Raw genomic sequence first — 26,898 nt, 5'->3', positions numbered from 1 at the left:
CCTAACCTACACATCTGTGGACACTAAGAGGCAATTTAGCATGGCCAATCCTCCTAACCTACACATCTTTGGACACTAAGAGGTAATTTAGCATGGCCAATCCTCCTAACCTACACATCTTTGGAAAGTAAGAGGCAATTTAGCATGGCCAATCCGTCTAACCAGCACGTTTTTCGGATGGTGGGAGGAAACCGGAGCACCCGGAGGAAACCCATGCAGACACGGGGAGAACGTGCAGACTCCACACAGTTTGGAATCGAACTCGGGTTCCTGGCGCTGTGAGGCAGCAGTGCCGTCCACAGTGCTCCTAAACTTTAAGCATCTATTTTATTTTGAGGCTTAAGCTTTGCACAGTTCATGCCAAGAACTATTGAATGTCGAGGGTTTCAGTCTGGTGGTTGCAGAAACATGCTCACGTTCCAACCGATGTGTTCATAAAATGATTTCTGGCCACCAGGGGTCGGCTGAGACTGTTGTTGAAGTTCTGATTGAGTTAAAAAGAGTTCCCAATGACTCAGAGAAAGTTTGTACCTCCCCCTATATAGCTGGTACCACCTGTCAGTACTTGAAGAGAGAAAGAGAGACGTGCACAGAAGCAGTCTCTCTCCTTACTGCAGGAGAATCACAAAACAAGGGGCTTAAGCAACACACACATTTGAACAGTGTATTCAGTTTGAGTGGGGAGAGCCGGCTTGAGGAGCAGGAGTAGAAATACAATCCGGAATAATGTTTCCCTTCAAATCCACGATTCTCCAGGAGAAATCCCAACTCCAAGACCTCAACCATCGCCTGGAGTCTTACTTATCCAAGGTCCGACTGCTGGAGCAGGAAAACCAACTCCTCATCACCGAGATTCAGCACCTCAGGAGTGAGAGGAGGACAGACGAAAGGAACATTTATGTGGATGAGATGAATAAAATGAGATGGGAGCTGGAGGAGCTGATGTTCGAGAAATCCAGAGCCGAACTGCAACGGCGCAACCTGTGGCAAGAGATCCAAGAGCTACAGGAGCATCATGCCAGTGAACAAACGGTTTTTAGAAGTGTGAGCCAACAGCTGGCCGAACATGAGGCGGCCCTCCAAGAGACTGAAAGCACCAACGCCTCTCTCGAGGAGTACATCTTCCAGCTGCGGGCAGAATGTCAAACCTTGGAAGATCAGCATGAGCGGGCAAAAAGAGAAATGGGGGAACAGCTGAGGCGAGCCCCCCAAGTCCTTGTTACTCAGGGGTACCACGCAGCCCCACCGACGGGAGAGGATTACGAACAGCACGCCCTCGCCGTTTCAGCAATGTGGGAGGAGAGCTTTGTCATCTACAAGAGGAAGATTGAGGAACTTGAAACTGCCGTCCAACAGGACAAAGAGAGAGGCGAAGAATTGAACGAGGAGAGAATCCTTTTGATCGGGGAGATAGAGGCACTGAAGAAGGAACTTGGAGATCAGTTTAACCTCCAGAACCAACTGGAAGAAGATTTTTTAACATTTCAACAGAAACATGAAATGGATTTGGAGGAATACCAGGTGAGTACATTTGGAAACTCTGCGCATTACACTGAACTCGCAAGGGAATGGATTTGGGCGGAGCCGTAATCTCTCTCTATACTGGTTACTGAGGGCAGCACGGTGGCACAGTGGTTAGCACTGTTGCCTCACAGCGCCAGGGACCCGGGTTCGATTCCCGGCTTGGGTCACTGTCTGTGTGGAATCTGCACGTTCTCCCCGTGTCTGCGTGAGTTTCCTCCGGGTGCTCCGGTTTCCTCCCACAGTCTGAAAGACGTGCTGGTTAGGTGCATTGACCGTGCTAAATTCTCCCTCAGTGTACCCGAACACTGTCGCCGGAGTGTGGCGACTCAGGGATTTTCACAGTAACTTCATTGCAGTGTTAATGTAAGCCTATTTGTGTCACTAATAAATAAACTTTAAGTTTACAATATGGATGTCCTAAAGCACTTGACGCGCAATCAATTTTTTTTTGAAGTGCACTCACTCTTGGAAAGTGTGTAGTCAATTTACGCACAGTAAGGACGGGAGTATGATAGTGGCCAGATAATCTGTTTCTAGTGAAATATCAAAATATTACGGATGCTGGAAACTGGAACAAAAGCAGAGGTAGCTGGACTAATTCAGAAGGCTTGGCATCATCCATAGGGAGAGGAAACAGAGTTAATGTTCCGAGTCCAATGACCCATGTTGTGCGCCATTGTTGGGCGGCACGGTGGCATGGAGGCACTGCTGCCTCACAGCGCCAGGGACCCGGGTTCGATTCTGGCCTCAGGTGACTGTGTGGAGTCAGCACCTTCTCCCCGTGCCGGCGTGGGTTTTCCTCTCGGTGCTCCGGTTTCCTCCCATAGTCCAAAGGTGTGCAGGTTAGCTTGATTGGTCTTGCTCAATTGACCCTGTGGGCGGGATTTTCCATCCAAGTTCGCCCCAAGACTGTATAATCCTGCCCGAGCTCTTTGCGTGGTCCGTATCCCACCCGCTACGATTCCCATGGCGGGCGGGAAGGGGAAAATCCCACCCTTAGTGTCAGGGGGATTAGCAGGGTAAATGTGTGGGGTTGTGGCGATAGGGTCTGGGTGGGATTGTGGTCGGTGTAGACTCCATGGCCTCTCTCTGCACTGTAGGGATTCTATGATTTCTATGACCCCGCTTCTGTTTTGTGTGATTTTGGGTCAGCAAATTGGCTGGGGTTCCGGCAAAGCTCCCACCCTCTACTTCAAAGTATTGCCATGGAATCTGGCATTAGCTGTATTGATTTAGCTGATGTCAGTTGGGGTAACAGCTGGGGTTCTGGGATTGACTCAACGAGGGAGCGGAAAAGCAATCAGGATTGTTGCTTCTGCTGGGAAATGGGGGTGTTCACATGTTAGATAGGAACTGGATCAGGCTCTGCTGAGAAGCTAACCAAACTCAAATAGCTTGAAGTCTCACACAAGAGAAAAAACGCCCCTAGGTGCGATGCTGGAAGGGTCTCGCACTTAGACTCTTATGGCTGGACTATTAATCCAGAAACTCAGCTAATGTTCTGGGGGACCTGGGTTCGAATCCGACCACGGCAGATGATGGAATTTGAATTCAGTAAAAAATATCTGGAAATAAGAATCTACGGCGGCACAGTGGCACAGTGGTTAGCACTGCTGCCTCACAGCGCCAGGGACCCGGGTTCGATTCTGGCCTCAGGTGACTGTCTGTGTGGAGTCTGCACATTTTCCCTATGTCTGTGCGGGTTGACTCCGGGTGCCCCGGTTTCCTCCCACAGTCCAAAGGTGTGTGGGTTAGGTTGATTGGCCATGCTAAATTGACCCTAGTGTATGGGGATTAGCAGGGTAAATATGTGAGGTTACGGGGATAGGGTCTGGGTGGAATTGTGGTCGGTTCAGACTCGATGGGCTGAATGGCCTCCTTCTGCACTGTAGGGATTCTATGATTTTGCGATTCTACTGATGACCACGAAACCATTGCTGATTGTCAAAGAACAAAGAACAAAGAAAATTACAGCACAGGAACAGGCCCTTCGGCCCTCCAAGCCTGCACCGACCATGCTGCCCGACTGAACTGAAACCCCCTACCCTTCCGGGGACCATATCCCTCTATTCCCATTCTATTCATGTATTTGTAAAAGTCACTATCGTATCCGCTTCCACTACCTCCCCCGGCAGCGAGTTCCAGGCACCCACCACCCTCTGTGTAAAAAACTTGCCTCGTACATCTCCTTTAAACCTTGCCCCTCGCACCTTAAACCTGTGCCCCCTAGTAATTGACTCTTCCACCCTGGGAAAAAGCTTCTGACTATCCAGTCTGTCCATGCCTCTCATAATCTTGTAGACTTCTATCAGGTCTCCCCTCAACCTCCGTCGTTCCAGTGAGAACAAATCAAGTTTCTCCAACCTCTCCTCATAGCTAATGCCCTCCATACCAGGCAACATCCTGGTAATTTTTTTCTGTACCCTCTCCAAAGTCTCCACATCCTTCTGGTAGTGTGGCGACCAGAATTGAACACTATATTCCAAGTGCGGCCTAACTAAGGTTCCATAAAGCTGCAACATGACTTGCCAATTTTTAAACTCAATGCCCCGTTTGATGAAGGCAAGCATGCCGTATGCCTTCTTGACTACCTTCTCCACCTGCATTGCCACTTTCAGTGACCTGTGTACCTGTACACCCAGATCCCTCTGCCTATCAATATTCTTAAGGGTTCTGCCATTTACTGTATATTTTACTGTCGAAAAACCCATCTGGTTCACTAATGCCCTTTAGGGAAGGAAATCTGCCGTCCTTACCTGGTCTGGCCTACATGTGACTCCAGAGCCACGGCAATGTGGTTTACTCTCAACTGCCCTCCAAGGGCAACTAGGGATGGGCAATAAATGCTGGTCCAGCCAACGACACCCATGTCCCAGAGAAATGGGGAGAAAGCAGTGGCAGTTTCTTTTGAAAACTCATACCCTTTATCAGAGAAGAGTTCATTAGGAAAGATGAATATGTGATCAAATACATTTTACTGTCGCACAATCCATCGAACATTGATAGAGATTTAGGATTCTTCGCTTCTGCATCCAAACTATGAGTATTTCAGTTCAAGAGTTAATAATCCCCAAGGCACTCGATCTCGATCACATATATCAGAGTTGAGGGATCTTCAGATCTTCAAAAGCTGCTTCATTTTAGCAACTGTTATGACTCATTTTTCTAAGGCAGAGTTGAGCAACCCTTGGGTAAATGTTCCTAAAGCTGAATCCTTGGGCTGTGTTAAGTTAATTAATCAGGCCAGTGCCAGAGATTGATGCAACCTTGGGCCACAGAGAGGAGAATTTCAGTCAGAATTCTCAGTATCAAGCCCAAGTCATTTTTCATGCGTGGACCTAGAACAATGATTGTCGGCAGACTTCCCAACTGTGGGGGCCCATGAGTAAGATCTTAGCCTCATCCTGAATTCACTAATGTGGGAACGATTGGATTAGGGTGGGACAGTAGCACAGTGGTCAGCACTTGGGTCACTGTCTGTATGGGGTTTGCACGTTCTCCCTGTGTCTGCGTGGGTTTCCTCCGGGTGCTCCGGTTTCCTCCCACAGTCCAAAGGTGTGAGGGTTAGGTGCATTGGCCGTGCTAAATTGACCCTTAGAATCAGGGGGACTGGCTAGGGTAAATGCATGGGGTTACGGGGATAGGGCCTGGGTGGGATTGTGGTTGTGGACCTAGAACCATGATTGGTCAGCACAGATTTGATGGGCCAAATGGCCTCCTTCTGCATTGTAGGATTCTATGGATAGTGATCTGTTGAAGAAACAGTGGCTGTTTATTTTACCCTTTCCATAACTCGTAAAGGGTGCCATGAATGATTGTAACACAAGGTGACCTAACTCAGCACAGAACTTCCTCTCCTCTTTCACCACAGAGCACCAGAGAGCAAGGAATCACACAGCAAAGAGGGAGGCCTCTTAGTCCATCATGCTAGCTCTTTGCGGCACAGTGGTTAGCACTGCTGACTCACAGCGCCAGGGACCCAGTTCAATTCCAGCCTCGGGTGACTGTCTGCGCGTTCTCCCTGTGTCTGCGTGGGTTTCCTCCGGGTGCTCCAGTTTCCTCCCACAGTCCAAAGATTTGCAGGTTAGGGGGATTCACAATGCTAAATTGCCCCTTAGTGTCTCAAGATGTGTAGGTTAGGGGGATTAGCGGGGTAAATACGTGGGGTTACGGGGATAAATCCTGGGTAAGATGCTCTGTTGGAGAGTCAGTGCAGACTCAATGGGCCGAATGGCCCCCTTCTGCACTGTAGGGACTCTATGCTTCTTTGGTCGAGCAAGAATAGTCCCACTCCCCCCGCTCTTTCCCCATTGCCCTGAAATATTTCCTTTTCATGTATTGGTCCAATTCCTTTTTGGTAGTTACTATCAAATCTACTCATTGAGACTTGCAGAACACTGAAAGGTCTGGATAGAGTGGACGTGGAGTAGATGTTTCTGTTAGTAGGAGAGACTGGGATCCCAGGGCACAGCCTCAGAGTAAAGGGACGACTCTTTAGAACCGAGATGAGGAGGAATTTCTTCAGCCACAGGGTGGTGAATCTGTGGAATTCATTGCCACAGAGGAGGCCGGGTCATTGAGTGTATTTAAGACAGAGATTGATAGGTTCTTGGTTGGTGAGGGGATCAAAGGTTACGGGGAAAAGGTGGGAGAATGGGGTTGAGAAACTTATCAGCCATGATTGTATGGGGGTACAGACTCGATGGGCCGATTAGCCCAATTCTGCTCCTGTGGTTTTATGGTTTACGTCCAACACCTTTGCAGACAGTGCATCCCGGGTCATAACAACTCGCTGTGGAAAAATAATTCTCCTCAACTCCTTTCTGGTTCTTTTGCCAACGATCTTAAACCTGTGCCCTCTGGTTACCGGCCACTGGTATTTAATCAAAACCCTTCATAACCATTAACACCGCTCTGCAAAGTGAAGGAATTTGTTCTGTAAATACTGAAGCAGATTCCACAGACACAAAATACATTCCGAGTGTGACATCTCACTGGTGTATTTCGAGAACAGAACCTCTCTTAGAAAGCTTTTGAAATTGAAAGTACTTGCATTTGTACAGTTTTAACCCTCCCGCTGTAACAGCACACAGTAACTAGAAGCAGAAGGAGGCCATTCGGCCCTTCGAGCCTGCTCTGCCGTTCATTTTGATCCTGGCTGATCATCAAATTCAATATCCTGATCCCCCCCTTACCCCCATATCCCTCGATCCCTTTAGCCCCAAGAGCTATATCTAATTTCTTCCTGAAATCAGACAATGCTTTGGCCTCAGCTACTTTCCGTGGGAGTGAATTCCACACATTCGCCACCCTCTGGGTGAAGAAATTTCTCCTCACCTCAGTCCTAAAAGGTTTACCCCTCATCCTCAAACGATGACCCCCTAGTTCTGGACTCCCCCACCACCGGGAACATTCTTTCTGAATCTAGCCTGTCTAACCCTGTTAGAATTTTATAAGTTTCTATGAGACCTCCAGTTATGAGCAGTAATTGTTGTTACATGGGGGGAAACAGAGCAGTCATTCTCAACATAACAAATTTTCCCAAACACTCAGGTTCAGAATGGACAGGAACGCACAGGCAGCACGGTGGCACAGTGGTTAGCACTGCTGCCTCACAGCGCCAGGGACCCGGGGTCAATCCTGGCCTTCGATCACTCTCTGTGGAATAGCGGAGAGTGACATGAATCAGCCAGGGTTCCTCGCCCTGATCTCTATGAACAGGAGGCAGCTACAGAAGGCACGGGTGTCAGGAAAGGGCAGAATTGGTTTGGCTGTGAATCCCTTCTCCTCTTTTGCTCTCCCCCCACACCTCAGCCACCCCACACCTGCCAACACTCACCGTCCACGAGGACTGTTGACGTGGGCAGGCTGGAAGAGTGCTGTACCCAAACGAGGGTCAGCACTTTCAGGATGGAGATGAGAAAATGGAAAATGTGTTCTCGTTCAGTTTCTGCTCCACAGAGACAGCCTTGGCTGCGGAGTATGCTTCGAGCTGCAAGTATCAGTCAGGCTGGCATCGGAGTTGAGTTTTCTCGGCAAGAGTCCAGCAGTTCAGAACCTACTGGGCACCCAAAACAATGAAAGTTTTAAACAAACAACGTCTCGCACGTTCCATCATTAAGGACTTCTCTAACTATTCCCTGACCTCAGTATTCAGATGCTGAGAAGTGCTGTTGCTATGCAATCTCCATGTGGAATTGAATGGATGTTAAAAGAAAGCAGGCGCGGGCAGGGTTTGATTCATAGAATCCCTACAGTGCAGAAGGAGGCCATTCGGCCCATCCAGTCTTCACCGACCACAATCCCACCCAAGCCCTATTCTCGTAATCCCACATATTTAGCCTGCTAATCCCTCTGACACTAAGGGTCAATTTAGCGTGGCCAATCCACCTAACCTGCGCATCTTTGGACTGTGGGAGGAAACCGGAGCACCCGGAGGAAACCCACGCAGACACGGGGAGAACATGCAGACTCCACACAGACAGTGACCCAAGCCAGGAATTAACCCCGGGTCCTTGGCGCTGTGAGGCAGCAGTGCTAACCACTGTGCCGCTGTGCCACCTGTCCATTCCTGTCCATTCTGAACCTAGTTGTTTGGGAAACTTTGTTATGTTGAGAATAACTGCTCTGTTTCCCCCACGTAACAACAATAATTCTGCTCAATAACTGGAGCTCTCATAGAAACTTATAAAATTCTAGAATCATAGAATTCATAAAAACAGCTTCTTTTTTTGAATGGACCTACCTCGCATTAAGTTGATCTTTCTCTACACCCTAGCTATGACTGTAACACTACATTCTGCAGGGTCTCCCTTCCTTCTCTATGAATGGTATGCTTTGTCTATATAGTGTGCAAGAAACAATACTTTTCACTGTATCCCAATACATGTGACAATAATAAATCAAATCAGTGCAGAAGGAGGCCATTTGGCCCATCGAGCCTGCACTGACAACACTCCCATCCAAATCCTATCCCGTAACGCCATGTATTTACCCTGCTAATCCCCCTGACACTAAGGGACAATTTAGCATGGCCAATCAGCCTAACCCGCAAATCTTTGGAGTGTGGGAGGAAACCGGAGCACCCGGAGGAAATTCACGCAGACACGGGGAGAATGTGCAGACTCCACACAGACAGTGACCCAATCCGGGAATCGAACCCGGGTCCCTGGCGCTGTGAGGCAGCAGCGCTAACCAGTGTGCCGCCATGCCGCCCATAGCTGAAATAGCTCACAGAGACCGGGGATTGGACCTGGGACTGATCTGATCCATCTCACTCAGTGTTGCACAAAGCACTGTAGTTATTAAGTTGAGGGGTTGTGGCTGGTGAAAGTTAAATTGGCGCAAAAAGACAGCAGCTTTAAGCTGGGGAAAAGACATACAGACACCCGAATCCAAACCTGTTTGCCTGAATAACATCTCCCAGACTGACTCTGAGATGCACAGTGTTTGAACACTATGTTTTAATCTCTTCAACAGCTGGATACAAATTCAGACAGATAATAGCCTCATTTGACAGTGAGATCCTTATTCTACTTGGGAAGAAATATGTGGCATAGTCTCATTGCTCTGTCAGAACCTTTGATTGAGAATGACACGGTGGCACAGTGGTTAGCACTGCTGCCTCACAGCGCCAGGGACCCGGGTTTGATTCCTGGCTTGGGTCACTGTCTGTGTGGAGTTGGCACGTTCTCCCCGTGTCTGCGTGGGTTTCCTCCGGGTGCTCCGGTTTCCTCCCACGCTCCAATGATGTGTGGGTTAGGTTGATTGGCCATGCTAAATTTCCCCTTAGTGTCCCGGGAGGTGTAGGTTAGAGGGATTAGCTAGGGTAAATGTGTGGAGTTGTGGGGATGGGGCCTGGGATGGGATGGTGGTCGGTGCAGACTCAATGGGCCGAATGCCCTCATTCTGCACTCTAGGATTCTAATGAAATCACTCGATAAATATGTTTTGTGAAAGCCAATTAAGATTATTCTTGCAGAACGAGCAAGGCAGGTGGCAAGGCCTACCTGGCCTGCTGACCCCCAGGTCTGGCACTGGGGTGGGGAGTGTGGTGGGGGGGGGTGGGGGGGGTTGGGGGGGGGGGGGTTGGGGGTGGGGGCACCTCTGGGCATTAAGTTGGCCTTTGGAAACCTGGAGACTGACTGGAAAATCCCAACCATCCTCTTTCACATTGGGGCGGCACGGTGGCACAGTGGTTAGCACTGCTGCCTCTCAGCGCCAGGGACCTGGGTTCAATTCCATACTGTCTGTGTGGAGTTTGCACATTCTCCCCGTGTCTGCGTGGGTTTCCTCCAGGTGCTCCGGTTTCCTCCAAAGATGTGTGGGGTTGGGTGCTAAATTGCCTTCTAGCGTCGGGGGGACTAGCTAGGATAAATACGTGGGGTTACGGGGACAGGGCCTGGGTGGGATTGTGGTTGGTGTAGACTTGATGGGCCGAATGGCCTCCTTCTGCGCTGTAGGGATTCTATTCTATGGGGTATTGCGTATGGATGAGCCAAGAGACCGGGAAGACTCAGTGGCCAGTAAGGGGGAATTGAACCCACGACATCAGCAAAATCGGCTTGAACCATCTGGGCCAGAGCGTGGCTACATCGTAAGCAGCCCTTAATGAGCCGATTTGGCTACCTGCTGTTTTCAGGCAGATAGCACTACCTCCCCGGCCCCACACTCCACCCAGCTCCTCCCCCCAGGAAAATGTCCTGGATGGACGATGGAGCTGGTGAAATGGGCTAGCACCCTCCCACCTCCTGCGAGACCTACAATACAAGCCCTTGGTATTAGGTTAAAGAATGAATGAAGAACTGGAGTAGTTGCGGGTCCGTTAGACTAACGGTGTCTTGCTTGTGGTGCACAGAGGGCGATTGATTCGCTGGAGGAGGAAAAGCAACACCTTGTTTCCACCATTTCGCTCAATCTCGAAGAGCAGCAACAGCTGATGAAGGTGAAGATGGGACTCAGCCTTGAACTTTCCACCTACAGGTAATGTTTAGATCTTACACTGTTTGTCTGACAGGAGGATTGAATCCTGGTTAACAGGAATGAATGTAATAACGTCAAACCTGGACTACAGCTTCATCCCTCTATTAGAGGCGGCACAGTGGGTTAGCACTGCTGCCTCACAGCGCCAGGGACCCGGGTTCGATTCCCGGCTTGGGTCACTGTCTGTGCGGAGTCTGCACGTTCTCTCCGTGTCTGCGTGGGTTTCCTCCGGGTGCTCCGGTTTCCTCCCACAGTCTGAAAGACGTGCTGGTTAGGGTGCATTAGCCGTGTTAAATTCTCCCTCAGTGAACCTGAACAAGCACCAGAGTGTGGTGACTAGGGGATTTTCACAGTAACTTCATTGCCGATACTCTCTGGAATTTAGAAAAATGAGGGGAGGTCAAATTGAGGTATTCATAAGACCATTAGACATAGGAGCAGAATTAGGCCACTCATCCCATCGAGTCTGCTCCATCATTCAATCATGGCTGATATTTTTCTCATCCCCATTCTCCTGCCTTTTCCCATATCCCCTTATTAATCAAGAACCTATCTATCTCTGAATTAAAGACACTCAATGACCTGGCCTCCACAGCCTTCTGCGGCAAAGAGTTCCACAGATTCACCACTCTCTGGCTGAAGAAATTCCTCCTCATCTCTGTTTTAAAGGATCGTCCCTTTAGCCTGAGGTTGTGCCCCCTGGTTCTAGTTTTTCCTACTAGTGGAAACATCCTCTCCACGTCCACTCTATCCAGACCTCGCAGTATCCTGTAAGTTTCAATAAGATCCCCACTCATCCTTCTAAACTCCAACAAGTACAAACCCAGAGTCCTCAACCATTCCTCATACCACGTATTCATATTCAAGATGATAAAAGATATGGATAAAGTAGACGTGGAGCGGATGCTTCCTCTTGTGGGACATTCTAGGACAAGAGGTCATAGTCTAAGGATAAGGGGCAGCAAATTTAAAACAGAGCTGAGGAGAAACTACTTCTCCCAAAGGGTTGTGAATCTGTGGAATTCGCTGCCCTAAAGTGTGGTGGATGCTGGGACAGTGAGTAAATTTAAGGAGGAGTTAGATTTTTAATTGGGAATGGGTTGAAGGGTTATGGGGAGAAGGCAGGAAAATGGGGATGAGGAGCATATCAGCCATGATCGAATGACGGAGCGGACTTGATGGGCCAAGTGGCCTAATTCTGCTTCTATATCTTATGAACTTACAAACTGCAGTGTTAATGTAAGCCTACTTGTGGCTAATAAATAAACAACGTTACTTGAATGAGGAAGAACATTTCAAGTCGAGAACAGTTCAGAGGAATAGTAATTGCTGCATCAATGGAATAAGGACAAGCAAGATCCCAATGGAAACAAAAAAGTGAGATACCAGAGGCATAATAAATATTACTTATCAAAATATCAACATTTTCTGTTATTCCCATGCAGAGTGGGAGGGCGATGCTGGAAGAGTTTCCTATTAGGAGACAATTGTTCAAACTTTGGATTTATTTGGGACTTATGGAGAGTTAAGTCAGATACTTGTCAGACTAGCTCAGAATCACTCCACCCATTACAGAAATAAAGGAGATTGATGGATTGGAGGGAAACTGTGATAACCCCCATCCCTGATTGATCTCCCAGTGGGGCTCGTTGAGTATGAATTCCCCCTGGTAACAGGCAGTGGCCTGCCCAGGAACTCATTACCTGAGACTTTTATAAGGCAGGCCCCGGACTGGGCCTGCTGAACTGTAGTCCCAGGCAGGGACTAGTGTGTGTACATGTGATGACTTCAGCCAGGCTAATGAGGTTGGCTTGCTAGAGTATGAACTACCTGATGAGTTCTAATTGATGGTTAAATCTGGGAGCCTCACGCTCCCTATTTAAAGCAGGTGTGTCAGACTCCCAGCCTGCATTCAGCAGGGAGCAACTGGAGAGCTGGCTGTGTACAGATGCATGGTGTAAATAAAGTAACTCGGTGACAGGACTTTCGCCTCCGTGGAGTTATTACAATACACCACAGTAGTGGCTTTACTTTGCATTTCCAGTTGGGCTTCCTGAGTCACTACATAAATGTTAAAAGTAATCTAAAAGACTGCCATCACCTCTTTGCAATCTGTAACATTAAAACACAATTATCAACAAGAATCGTCAAGTATAACATTGCCTTATTTGGTGAATAAAACTTAAAGCAGACACAAAGATCAGTCAGTTTCAGCAACATAATTGGAATTGAATGGCTACCTGGATTTATTCTTGGTCTCTGATGTGCCATGGTGAGCATCTACAAGGTCCCACAAAGCCAACCCATACGGGGACACCCGACACCTGACCATCAGAGATCAAATTAAACTTAAGACAGAACAATTTCAAAAAATTGGAGTGAGAATGAAAACTGGAGCATATATATTATCTTAAATATTAGTTAGCTCATGGAAATACTAGAATAGAAATGTCACCAATTGTCACGTTAACAGATTGTTTGCTCTGGGAGGCTTCCAAATCCGGCCTTTCCCTCCTGGGACCTGGGTTGAAATTCAGTCCAGACTAACAGGAACGGAACTGCTGGTTGCAGGAGTCAGAATCGAAATGTGGTTGAGAAACATAGAAACTAGAAGCAGGAGGAGGCCATTCGGCCCTTCGAGCCTGCTACACCATTCATTTTGATCATGGCTGATCATCAAATTCAATATCCTGATCCCCCCCTTCCCCCCAATATCACTTGATCTCTTTAGCCCCAAGAGTTTCAATCATACTGAGGTTGAATCTTTAAAACAGAACAGCTCGTAGCTTAGCATTGAATGATCAATCTCGCTTTGAGATGTGACAGAGAATCGTGTATGGAATGGAATATATCGTGAGTACAGGAAGAGGTGCTTTATTTTGTCACGTTGCTAAGGGAAATAGAGAAAGTGAGCTTTATATCTTGCCTAACCTGGTCCTGACCTGGAAGTGCATGAACTAGCATGAATCGGCAGCACAGTGGCACAGTGGGTTAGCACTGCTGCCTCACAGCACCAGGGACCCGGGTTCGATTCCAGCCTTGGGTGACTGGAGTTTGTACGTTCTCCCCATGCCTGCGTGGGTTTCCTCCGGGTGCTCCGGTTTCCTCCCACACTCCAAAGGTGTGCGGGTTAGGTTGATTGGCCATGCTGAATTGCCCCTTCGTGTCAAGGGGATTAGCAGGGTAAATACCTGGGGTTATGGGGATAGGGTCTGGGTGGGATTGCTGTTGGTGCAGACTCGATGGGCCGAATGGCCTCCTTCTGCATTGCAGGGATTCTATGATCCGTACTCCTTGACAATTTTAAAAATTTGTTCTTGAGATGAGGGCCTCACTGACATGTTTATCACCCGTGCGATGGTGGTGGTGACAGGCTGGGGAAGGACAGCTTCCTTCCCTTAAAGATGGGATTGTGCAACTATCTGGTCGATCCCAGATCATTGAGGATGAGATTGGTATTTAATTCCAGCGTTATGAATGAATTGAATTTGGATTCCTCAGTCGCTGTGGTGGGATTGTGGTCGGTGCAGACTCGATGGGCCAAATGGCCTCCTTCTGCATTGTAGGGATTCTACGATTCTATGGAGTGTAAGTCCAAAGATGTGCAGGTTAGGTTGATTGGCCAAGCTAAATTGCCCCTTAGTGTCCCGGGATGCGTAGATTAGAGGGATTAGCGGGTAAATATGAGGGTTAGAGGGATTAGCAGGTAAATATATGGGGATAGGGCCTGGGTGGGATTGTTGTCGGTGCAGACTCGATGGGCCGAATGGCCTCTTTCTGCACTGTAGGGGTTCTATTAAAAAAAACGTACTCTGTTAATATAGTCAGTAGAGCATTGATACCGGCATCAACTAGATGGGCCGAATGACACACTGCTGTGCTGTGAAATTCAATGTATTGCTTCCAGAACCAGGAGATAAAACTAAAGGGAAAATGGGCACAGAATGAATCCAATATAAATGACAATGTCAAAATGTTGTTGTTCCCACTGCTACATTATCCTGCAAAATGCTGCATCAAGTGTTTTTCTTGGAATTAGTTTCTGGTGATTTCATACTTCTCCCCAGCAAGTGGGTCAACTGTTTCATTGAGCAATGCCAGCTCTTAGCAAACTGTTCCATCCCGACTCCCGGCAACAAAAACACTCTCGCATTGTTTCAAAAAATGCAGTTTGTGTTCGCTGCTTTCTTTCCTTTCTCTCAACCCCTTTTGACATTTGAAGTATCAATTCAGCCACTCCTCACCAACCAGACCATTCAGCTTCCAAATACAAGTTCCAGCAACCTGATCTGCCTCAACCCAGCCCAAACTGTTAGGACCCTGGCTGACCCCCGCTGCCTCGGGAAAGAGGCCAGCGTAATCCAGGACCCCACGCACCCCTGACGTACGCCAGAGTTTTACCACCTCGCCCGCCCGCCCGGGGCTCGTAAGACCTGCCCGAGGCCGATAGAGAATTCCTTTCTGTGAACCTCGCCCGTCCCGATTCTGGGGTGGGCGTGCCGGTAAAGTTCCATCTCTTCCTCCTTCTTCCATTGGGAAAAAGATACAAAAGTCTGAGGTCACGTACCAACCGACTCAAGAACAGCTTCTTCCCTGCTGCTGTCAGACTTTTGAACGGACCGACCTCGCACTAAGTTGATCTTTCTCCACACCCTAGCTATGACTGTAACACTACATTCTGCACCCTCTCCTTTCCTTCTTTATGAATGGTATGCTTTGTCTGTATAGCGCGCAAGAAACAACACTTTTCGCTTTGTACCAATAAATATGACAATAATAAATCAAATCAAAGAAGATATTCCTGTATTTGGGGTTAGGGGGTGACAGTGAAAGAGGGAATGGTACCACATCAAAATACGGTGGCACAGTGGTTAGCACAACTGCCTCACAGCGCCAGGGTCCCAGATTCCATGCTTGGGTCACTGTCTGTGCGGAGTCTGCACATTGTGTGGGTTTTCTCCGGGTGTTCCGGTTTCCTCCCACAGTCTAAAAGACATGCTGGTTAGGGTGCATAGGCCATGCTAAATTCTCCCTCAGTGTACCTGAACAGGTGCCGGAGTGTGGCGACTAGGGGATTTTTACAGTAACTTAATTGCTGTGTTAATTTGATTTGATTTGATTTTATTATTGTCACATGTATTAGTATACAATGAAAAGTATTGTTTCTTGCGCGCTATACAGACAAAGCATACTGTTCATTGAGAAGGAAATGAGAGGATGCAGAATGTAGTGTTACAGTCATAGCTCGGGTGTAGAGAAAGATCAACTTAATGCAAGATAAGTCCATTCAAAAGTCTGACAGCAGCAGGGAAGAAGCTGTTCTCGAGTCGGCTGGTGCATGACCTCAGACTTTTGTATCTTTTTCCTGATGGAAGAAGGTGGAAGAGAGAATGTCCGGGGTGCGTGGGGTTCTTGATCATGCTGGCTGCTTTTCCCCGAGGCAGCGGGAAGTGTAGACAGAATCAATGGATGGGAGGCTGGTTTGCGTGATGGATTGGGCCACATTCACAACCTTTTGTAGTTTCTTGAAGTCAGTGAGTACCGGGGCAATGCAGTTCTGGAATCCACATTATAGGAGGGATGTGATCACACTGGAAAGGGTGCAGAGAAGATTTACCAGTATGTTGCCTGGGCTGAAGAAACAGTGCAGAAGGAGGCCACTCGGTCCATCGAGTCCGCACCGACAACAATCCCACCCAGGTCCCATCCCCGCAACTCCACATATTTATCCCACTAATCCCTCCGACCTGCACATTCTTGGGCCCTAAGGGGCAATTTAGCACAACCAATGTACCTACCCTGCACATCTTTGGACTGTGGGAGGAAACCGGAGCACCCGGAAGAAATCTGTGCAGACACGGGGAGAACATGCAAACTCAACGCAGAGAGTCACCCAAGCTGGGAATGGAACCCAACTCCCTGGAGCTGTGAAGCAGCAGTGCTAACCATTGTGCCACCATGCCGCATTCTCTCCTTTCCTTCTCTATGAACGGTATGCTTTGTCTGTATAGCGCGCAAGACACAATACTTTTCACTGTATCCCAATACATGTGACAATAACAAATCAAATCAAATAACTGTTTTAGCCCCTCTGCCATTCAGGCTGAGATGAGCTAATGCAGCACCGACTCAAAGCGAAACCTGAATCGTTGTACTCCATTGTGTACTGGGCAGTTCATTAAACGCCTAGGTGTGTCTTATTTGAGGTGCATGTGTCCTCGACCTTGTCCAATAATCACGTCATGCTTAGGTACCTCAGATTACCCTGTCTGGAATAAATGTAAGTAGTATGAATTACCTTCACTATAAGATTCTTTGTCTTTACAGGGCCTTATTAGAGGGAGAACACCCCAAATATCAGGGGATAGAGTTACACCTACGACAACCCAAACAAGGTAAAGCTCTTTTCTAAAATGGATTTATTGAGTTGGATTTTTCAGCATCTCTACTTTTTAGCGAAGCCGCAAGTGCGAATTTCTGAGAAGTATTCTTCAGACTACTCGTATCGATAGATTTGCATCTCACCTCCCTGCCTGCAAGTACCATTTTCTGGGACGGTCGACTGGAACAGCCATTGGCTGAGTCAGTTAATGCCGGGCTGGTGAACAGGTCACTGGTTTGCACTACAGTCTACACTGGGTTGGGGGAACCTTGGATTGGCCCCAACAGCGACTGGGCGAGTTTGGAGAAAGGTGCTGATGAAGGCCAGCCCTCTCTGCCCAGGGGTGATCACAGGACCAATGTGTTGAGCTATTCCTGCATTTTCTGTTTTTACTGGAGAAACGTTGCTCAGTATAAAAGTTGGCAAATTATGTTACAGTTGTATAAAACGTTGGTTAGGCCACATTTGGAATACTGTGTCCAATTCTGGGTCGCCAACACCACCCGAAGGACATGGAGGCTTTGGAGGGAGTGCAGAAAAGGTTTACCAGGATGTTGCCTGGTATGGAGGGTATTAGCTATGAGGAGAGATTGAATAAACTGGGATTGTCCTCCCTGGAAAGATGGAGGCTGAGGGGGCGACCAGATAGAAGCTTATAAAATTATGAGGGGTGTAGATAGGGTGAACAGTTGGAAGCTTTTTCCCAGGGCAGAAATGACAATTACAAGGGGGCACAAGTTCAAGATAAGGGGGGAAAGGTTCAGTGGAGATGTGCGGGGGGAGGTTTTTTACACAGAGGGTGGTGGGGGCCTGGAATGCACTGCCAAGTGAGGTGGTTGAGGCAGGCGCGTTAGTGACATTTAGGACTTATCTGGATAGACACATGAAAAACCGGGGAATAGAGGGGCATAAGCGGTTGGTCGAGATAGGACGTGATCGGCGTAGGCTTGGAGGGCCGGACGCCTGTTCCTGTCCTGTTCTTTGTTTTTTGTACTATTGGAGAACGGTTACTGGATGGGGCCAGACTCAGGCTCAGTTGTGATGCTGCTGCTCATTGTCTGACCTCACAATGACCAGGGAGATAGTGTTGGAGGATGACTGTACCCCAACATGAATCAGCGCCTTTCTAAGAAAAGGAGCTGTTTAAAAATTGTCCATTTTATCAATATTTATTCACCCAAGCTGACGCATTCTCCCCGTTTCCTGTTGATATTTTTAGTGGCCCAATTGGCTGGGATCAGCCAGCTCAGGTTATCTTCTCAATGCATACTTGGAATTAAACCCGAGATTTTCTGATCTGTATAGCTTGGTGTGGCGTTGGTCAATTCTTTTCCTCCTGTAGTCCGTGCTGAAGACTTTACAGATTTCTCTCAGTGGTTAGAGCCAGATCTGAATCTGGTTAAGCTCTGACTAGCCAACACCTGGAGTTACTGTGAGAAGTTCTGGGCGCCACACCTGAGGAAGAGTACATTAGCCTTGGAGGAATTTTTTTTTTCCTTTATTCTTTCATGGGATGTGGGCATCACTAGCAAGGCCAGTATGTATTGCCCATCCCTGATTGCCCTTGAACCGAGTGACTTGCTTGGCCATTTCAGAGGGCAGTGACGAGTCAATCACATTGCTGGATCTGGAGTCACATGTCGGCCAGACAGGGTAAGGATGGCAGATTTCCTTCATGGATTGAAAATGGGCTGTCACGTAGAAAACACAGAGTTGGAATGAATGGGTCCTTTTCAGAGAAAGATGTAACTAGTGGAGTACCGCAGGGATCAGTTCTTGGCCAGAAATTATTCACTATTTACATGTATTGGGATACAGTGAAAAAGCATACGGAAAGGAGAGAGTGCAGAATATAGTGTTACAGTGATCGCTAGGGCATAGAGAAAGATCAACTTAATATAAGGTAGGTCCATTCAAAAGTCTGACAGCAGCAGGGAAGAAGCTGTTCTTGAGTCGGTTGGTACGTGACCTCAGACTTTTGTATCTTTTTTCCCGACGGAAGAAGGTGGAAGAGAGAATGTCTGGGGTGCATGGGATCCTTGATTGTGCCGGCTGCTTTTCCGAGGCAGCGGGAAGTGTAGATAGAGTCAATGGATGGGAGATTGGTTTGCGTGATGGATTGGGTTACATTCACGACCTTTTGTAGTTCCTTGCGGTCTTGGGCAGAGCAGGAGCCCATACCAAGCTGTGATACATCCAGAAAGAATGCTTTCTACAGTGCATCTGTAAAAGTTGGTGAGAGTCGTAGCGGACATACCAAATTTCCTTAGGTTGCAGATCAGCCATGATCTCATTGAGGAACAAGCTCGAGAGACTAAGGGTGGAATTTTACCAACACGTCCTGCCCGAGGTTCGTACGATCCCACCCGAGGCCAATGGAGAATGCCATTCTCCGAGCCTTACCCGCCCTCGGAATCGGGGCTGGCATGCCGGTAAAATTCCGGCCTAAATGTCTGATTCCTGTTTCTGTTTCGGCACTGAATTCATTAATACTTTCTGTACATGGTTGAATGTAGAAACTGACCCTTGTATTAAATTACGTATGTTTCTCAACAGGCTTTGATACAAGATCACATTCGTACAGTGCTGTGGTACGACCAGCCTTTGACACACTAGAGGGAAGAAAATGGAAGCCAACCAACATACGTATTCCTTCGAGCTTCAAGAGAGATACAATAATCACCAAAAAGGGAGGAAGACCAGAACCTGCTCCACCCAGAATACCCGCAGGAAAGACTGCTAATGGCTTTTTGTCAGATGAGGATCTGCTTTATACCAAGCACACATTGTCTTCTTCAGCAAGGCCAATAAATGCCCACAGAGATGGTGCCAGGTTCATGCCAACACCTTCTGCCCTAAGCAGCACAATGAAGGGAACTGTTGTTCAACAGCAAGTGTTTCCAGAAAGGATTGACAGCAAGAGTAAAGTACCATTAGCTGGGGCAGAGCTCGTTGCAGAGGGGACCACACGTACATCCACAGTAGTAGTTAAGGAGTCAGACGATGATGAGAAAAGGCATGTTTCGTATAATGAAGAGAAGAAAGTTAAATCTCAGAGTCCAGATGAATCGTCACAGTCTTTTAGTGAGGTGCAAGATTACGATTTTAACAGGGGGTCCACCGAGCCAACCGATGAGGAAGAATATGAGACGGTTCCATCAAAAGGTGTGACAACAGTCAAACATGCTCCAAATGATTTGGAGGTCAAAGTTGATGTCAATAATGTGTGGCCACCCATCAGTCCTGACAGATATATCTATACCACAGATCAGGAGTCAAGTGCTGAATTAACGCAACATTTCCATTCCGACAACATCACAGGGAAAAACAATGAGGAACCTACAATGGAAGAGATGTGGACAAAGACAGAGGAGCCAAATTATAATCAAGGAGCTGTTGCCTCTAAAGAGGAAGAGATCTTGACAAATAATATTGGAATTGAAGACATTATTAAAACAGTCACAAGAGCCACTGATTTGGAAGAAACCAAGATTTTGCCAGAACCTGCAATCACTTACCAAATCACAGAGAAGGAAATGCTGGATGAAGGCACAACCAAAAGAGAAATTATCATTCAGTCAAGAAGAGAAGAGACTGTTGACATGGAGGATCAGTCCACTCTGGAAGAGATGTTGAATATGGACACAAAAGGCCCAGAGCTTCAACTGAAAAGGGCTTTGGAACATTTAACAGGGTCCAAGGCAGAGAATCCCTTAGAAGGACTGCTTAGCCTAGGCATGCAAGGAAGACAAGCTCCAGGGAAGGTATCAGTAAGTGTTGAGATGGGCGAGGGATTTGGTGAAACGGATGATTTCTCCGTGCCCGAAGACACAATTCCAGTAGGAACCGAGGAGACTGATTACGAAGGAAAGGATGTCAGAGAGGAAGAGGTCTTAAACATCACAATGACAGCTGCGGATTTTAGAAAAACGATGCTCTCAAACGCGGAACCACTTTTGCAGAAACTCGCAGAGAGTTCACCTGACCTTTCACCTTCAAATGAAAAAGCAGACGAAATGGTCAGGAATAAAGCAGAGTTGTTTAGAGCAAATGAAACAGAAACGAGGTTACGTGGCCTTCGAGACAGTGAAGGTACGGAAAACGTCAGCCAGACCAAAGTCACTCTGTTAGATTCCTTGTCCAAAGAACTCTCTGCACCATGCATAATCGAAGAATCAATTGAAGTTCCTCAAGGTGTTCAAACGTCCATCGTGGAACTGCTGAATGAGGGGGCTGAGGATCCCGAACTTAAACTGAAAGGAGCCCTACAGCAGCTGAAAGGAGTTGTCCCAGAGAGTCTGAGAGGTGAGCTTTCAGTACTCACTGGAGATACCCAAGAGGACACAGACGGTGGTGTCTCAGTTAATATTAAAAACGTCCAACAATCTTCTCAGAGTGGCGTCGTCGTGATAGAGGCGGAGGTGAATGTCTCACAAAGCCTTGACCCAGAAGACTTTTATACAATGGACGAGTACATAGGAGGTGAAGAATACGAAGATGAAATAGGTTCAGGACTAAAATTTCTCAACACTCAAGAGAAAATACAGGAATTACTGAGCGGGATAGGCCACCAAACCGTTGATACTTTACAGGACGGAGGTGGAATCAATGTGAAAGTCAGGGGTATTAGTGAGCAACTGGTGACATTGTCAGAACCCAGTGCAAGAGTACAAGGATACACTGAATGTACAACTTCTCAAGATCTCGCAGGTGGCCCGTCTTTCCATGAGTCAAGCGAAATGGAAGCTTACCCTTCTGATCAAAGTACTTGGTTCCAGTCGACAACAGGTAAGACGGATGAGGAAGAGTTCTTTCACAGAATCTCGGACCCAGTTGATTCATCGGAAGCCTTTCACGTGGATATAAACAGAGTGATGTCAATACGTACCACTGGAGGTGACAGCGAGGGAGATATGACATTCATAACTCAGCAGCAGGAATTTGCTGAAGGAACAGGTGGAAGGAGGGCGGAGAGTGATGTATATTGGTATGAAGATTGGGGATCTGGGAGCAGAGGCGCCAGTGAGTTGGGGATTACTGATGCAGGTGAAGGGAAGAATCTACAAGCTTCTGATCCGGAACTAATGCAGTACTCTACTCGTGTCCTGACAAAGCCCAGGATTGTTGCGTCTGGCGGTGTCGCACAAGTGGTCCACAGCGAACAGAAAGTTGTGCTGACGACCTTCGAGGAGGGTCAGTCGGACGACTTCCCTGGGTCTGCCGATGAACAGTGAAGAGCTTTCGAGAGAAAGGATTGAGTCTTTGAACCAGAACTTAGTCAATATAGGCACACTCGGAGAATAACCGGCACTGAGTCTAGACTATGCAGCCACAGTGAAAGCAGATGCTTTTATGCTTTGGTAATATACTGCTTAACAGTTGTCTATCCGGCGCACAATGTGTGTAGTGCTTTGAAAGAAATAAACTTGTGACTCTTCAGCCTATCCAAGGCCTCATAATGTCACAGAAATCACTAACAAGTGAAAAATAATTATTTAAAAATAATCTTGCCGGTGTGATATAAAATAATTTCTGTTGACTAACTTTTCAGAAGAGGCTCAAGAAGGGATTATTGCTGTTCAGAGGGGTGGCACAGGGGCCATTGAAAGTGATTTACCTGAAGCGTCTGTGTACAGGTAGTTGCAATTAAAAGGTCTTACAATATTTTAGCGCTGGTTTGATGTGAAATAGTTGCGTATAGGCTGCACCTGTGCAGTATTTCCCTATAGACAGCAAGCTCTCGGTTAAGTTGCTGTAGAGTTTAACAGGAGTTCGTGTGGCGCAGTGAGTTGTGACCTGGCCTGTGGGTTCCGGATTTGAGTCCCACCCCTGGACTGGATGGCTATTACGCAGCCAACAGGTTGGGTGAGCATCAGCCTGCAATATAGTTCCAACACACGCCAAATGGCAGGCAGTAAGAGCGGGAGAGACTCCACTCAGTGAGCCTCTGACTGTACCACTCAAGCTATAAGCCTCTGGCGACAGGCGAGCGACTTGTTCCAGGAATTACTAGCCATGGAAACAGATTAAATTTTCCCTCTGCATCACTAGAGGCAGCAGTGACAGTCTAATTTATACACAATTTAAGGCTCCTTTAGATTAGCACAACATTAACTCTGGCCGGGATTTTCCGGACTTTCCGGTCAGCAGGGATCTTCCAGTCCCGCCAACAGGTTCTCCAGCTGTGAAGGGAGCAGACAATGGGAAACCCCATTGACAGCGGCGGGACTGGAAGATCTCACCGCTGGCCAATGGTGAGCCGTATCTACCACTGTGAAACACACCATGGGTGGATGGAGAATCCCACCTTCTGTTTCTCTCCACAGATACTTCCTAACCTGCTGAGTATCTCCAGCAATTTCTTTTTTTTAATGTTAGATTTCCAACATTTACAGTATTTTAGCTTTTGTGGTAATGAGGAAGTCACCATTACAGTAACAAAATCATAGAATCCCTGCAGTGCAGAAGGAGGCCATTCAGCCCATCGAGCCTGCACCGACCACAATCCTACCCAGGCCCTATCCCCGTAACTCCACATATTTACCCCGCTAATCCCCGAACCTATGCTTCTCGGGACACTAAGGGTCAATTTAGCATGGCCAATCAACCCACACGTTTTTGGACTCTGGGAGGAAACCGGAGCACCCGGGGGAAACCCACGCAGACACGGGGAGAATGTGCAAACTCCGCACAGACAGTGACCCAAGCCGGGAATCGAACCTGGGTCCCTGGAGCTGTGAGGCAGCAGTGCTAACCACTGTGCCGCCGTGCCCCCCCCCCATTCAGGAAATTAAACATGAATAATCTTTGGTAAAACACTTATGTTCAGCCAGTTTTACCTTTTCATCTGGGCGGGATTTTCCAGTCCCTCCTCCTCCCCCCCATGGTTGTATTTCAGGCGGTGAGGATGGCTCACCACTGGGATCTTCCAGTCCCGCCAATATCTACGCCATTTTTGCATGACTCGCTCATCCCGCTGCTTGGGAATACTTTGGCGGGACTGGAAGATCTGACTGGCAGAAAGAACCGGAAAATCCTACCCTCTATTTTTTTTAGAACTCTATTCCTATCAAATTCCTTCGCCAGACTTGTCACACCACGTCCCCAGGCCCTTTCAAATACAGTGGGCGGACTTTTCCTGTCCCACCCGCCATGGGAATTTTCCTGTCCCGCCCGCGTTCGGGACACGGACCATGCAAAGGTTCGTCGACCTCGGGCGGGATTTTCTGGTCTCGCGGCTGGAAAATCCTGCATGAACGCCATCAGAAGCCTGATCACAGCTTGGGAAATAAGCTTTGTATTCCCAAGATCCAAATTTTAATTTGGATCTGGATACAAATCCAGTTCTGCTTCCTATCAATGAGAAAATAAACTGATTACCATATAAAATAACTTTTAATAATTCAAATATAAAATATGTCTTCCATCTGGGGCGATCCTGCATGTTTTGTGCCTTATTTCCTATGAGTTTACAGTGTTTAGAAGTTATAATGGTCTTTATGTGTTACAAAGAACAGTACAGCACAGGAACAGGCCCTTCGGCCCTCCAAGCCTGCACCAATCATGATGCCTGCCTAAACTAAAACCGTATGCACTTACGGAGTCCATATCCTTCCATTCCCATCCTATTCATGAATTCGTCTAGTTGCCCCTTAAATGCCGCTATCGTACCCGCCCCCACCCCCTCCCCGGGCAGCGCGTTCCAGACATTCACCACCCTCTGTGTAAAAAAACTCGCCTCGCACATCTCCTCTAAACTTTTCCCCATGCACCTATGTCCCCTAGTACTTGATTTTTCTACCCTAGGAAAGACGATCCACTCTGTCCATGCCACTCATAATCTCGTAAACCTCTATCAGGTCACCCCCTCAACCTCCGTCGTTCCAGTGAGAACAAACCGAGTTTATCCAACCTCTCCTACAACAATTCCCTCCCCCCCCTCAGATAACTCCCAAACAAGCACATTTGGAACATCTGAACAGCACTGGTAATTTTAGTTTTCTGCTTCCTGTTCAACTCCCTCAGACATGGAGATATAACTTGGAACTGTATCAGCACCACTCACGCACATCGCGCCAAATCTACAACTATTATTATAAGCAAAATTAGTTTGCACATCAATAAGAATCACAGCTACTCAATAATGGTCTAGTTTGTTATAAGGTTTAACCAGTAATGTGTCACGGGAAAGTTAGTGTATATGTGTCAAGCATGATGTAGAATAAGGAATGGGTGGTGGGCGGATGCATCACAAAATGACGTGAGGCAGACTTATAGCTGTAAAGAAATAAACTTGCATTTATCCAGCACGTCCTATGACTTCAGGACACTGAAATGTTTTTGAAGTATAGCCGTTGAAGGAAATGTGGCAGCCAATGTGCCTACAAATAGCAATGCACTAACGACCAAGCTGCTTTTTAATTGATATTGGTTGAGGGATAAATATTGGCCAGGTGTCCAGTGAGAGCTCCTCTGCCCCTCTTTCCGGTAGCGCCACGGGATCTTTTATATTACCTGACACAGAAGACTATGGGCGGAATTTTACCGGCATGTCTGCCCGAGGTTTGCACGATCCCACCCGAGGCCAACGGAGAATGCCGTTCTCCGAGCCTCGCCTGCCCCCCCCCCCCCGGCATCGGGGGGCGGGTGTGCCGGTAAAATTCCGGCTTACGTCTCGGCACCCCTGACAATGCAGCACGCCCTCGGCACTGCACTGGAAGCCTCAGTCTAAATTTTGTGCTCAAGTCACAGAAGTGGAACTCGAACTCACAGCCTACTGACTCGAGAAATAAATGTGCGCAGGTCCTGGTGTAGCTGCACCCCATCACTGTGTAGCCTTCCCATGCCTACTATCAAAGCTCACGTGTGCAGAACCTTGGATGCAGTGATGGCGATTGGAACTGTGGAACCACACACCGCTGTGCAAGGGGCAAATTGCCCCGTTCTGCCCACCACGGGAATTGGAACGGGGGGGGGGGGGGGGGGGGGGGGCACGGACCATGGAAAGGTCCATTGACCTCGGGCGGGATTTTCCAGTTTCGGGACGAGCGCGGCCGGAGAATCCGGCCACAAACAGTCTTTATGAGGGGCAGGGATGGAGGAAGAACTGAGCAAGCTGGCCAAGAAAGATCCACACAACATTAGTGGCTTTGGCAATGACACATTTATCCTTAAGCTGTGCTAACATCAGAATGGAAAATTTGTGATTTTGTTTTCTCTGGAATAAAGCCAAGCCAAAGAGTTGGTTTGTGCTGGCTATGTTATAATGCGACTTTTGCTGATGGTAAGGTTTATGGACAGATTGGTGTGTGGGGAAGTAAGAAACCTAGCCATGCTGATAGTTAAGAGCTAATGCAGATTGCGAAGAGTATTGGGGATGAAATCCTCTTGTTTGTTATGGAGGAGATGATTAACATCGGGTTAAGGAATGGCTAAGCTTGAGGATGATATTTTAGGATTGATGTGCATGTTATGGCCACAGTTATTTTCTGGCTAACAACTTTGCAGTTTTTTTTCTGTATTCTTTTTTGTAAAATGTATTGATTCCGCAGTAAAACACAATTTTTTTTCAAATCCTAGGATCCGGTTATTTTAATTTGAATTGTTGTATTACACATTCATGTCCCACAAACAGCAACTATGTAAAAATATTTTCAGTGATTCATCCTCCACGCATCCCAGACTGAGGCCATGGGCTTTTCCCTTCACTGCGAGTTTATGGAATAGTTCGAGACATGAACCAAAACTGTCCCAAATCAGACACGAAATTGGCAGTCTAACTCACTGGGGTGTTGGGACGACGAGTGTAGGAATTGTTAAGCTATCAACTGATGCAGTCGAGGCTAACTCGTTGGCTTAACTCCACATCTAACTGCGACTCAGGGAGCAGCACAGCGGCACAGTGGTTAGCACTGCTGCCTCACAGCACCAGGTACCCGGGTTCGATTCCGGCCTCAGGTAGCTGTGTGGAGTCTGCACGTTCTCCCCGTGTCTGCGTGGGTTTCCTCCGG

The 26,898-nt window shown here is 47.7% G+C and overlaps 1 protein-coding gene across 1 annotated transcript; it reads left to right on the top strand.

The window, feature by feature from the left end:
- Positions 1-554: 554 nt before the first annotated feature.
- Positions 555-26,461, top strand: synm (synemin, intermediate filament protein). Its single transcript, XM_078199956.1, has 4 exons — positions 555-1,521; positions 10,382-10,506; positions 16,834-16,901; positions 19,445-26,461. Exons 1-4 carry the CDS (start codon positions 727-729, stop codon positions 22,120-22,122), a joined length of 3,666 nt encoding a protein of 1,221 aa, XP_078056082.1. The 5' UTR covers positions 555-726; the 3' UTR covers positions 22,123-26,461.
- Positions 26,462-26,898: the final 437 nt, after the last annotated feature.

Source organism: Mustelus asterias, chromosome 29 (assembly GCF_964213995.1).
Source record: "Mustelus asterias chromosome 29, sMusAst1.hap1.1, whole genome shotgun sequence".
NCBI classification, from domain to species: Eukaryota; Metazoa; Chordata; class Chondrichthyes; order Carcharhiniformes; family Triakidae; genus Mustelus; species Mustelus asterias.
Note: the sequence above shows the minus strand (reverse complement) of the source record. Positions and strands in the feature narration are given on the sequence as shown.

Bases quoted from the DNA above. Each gene is read 5' to 3' on its own strand.
- synm (XM_078199956.1), top strand. From the start codon at position 727: ATGTTTCCCTTCAAATCCACGATTCTCCAGGAGAAATCCCAACTCCAA. The intron at 10,507-16,833 runs GTAATGTTTAGA...TTGTCTTTACAG, and splicing joins CTTGAACTTTCCACCTACAG to GGCCTTATTAGAGGGAGAAC. The intron at 16,902-19,444 runs GTAAAGCTCTTT...GTTTCTCAACAG, and splicing joins CCTACGACAACCCAAACAAG to GCTTTGATACAAGATCACAT.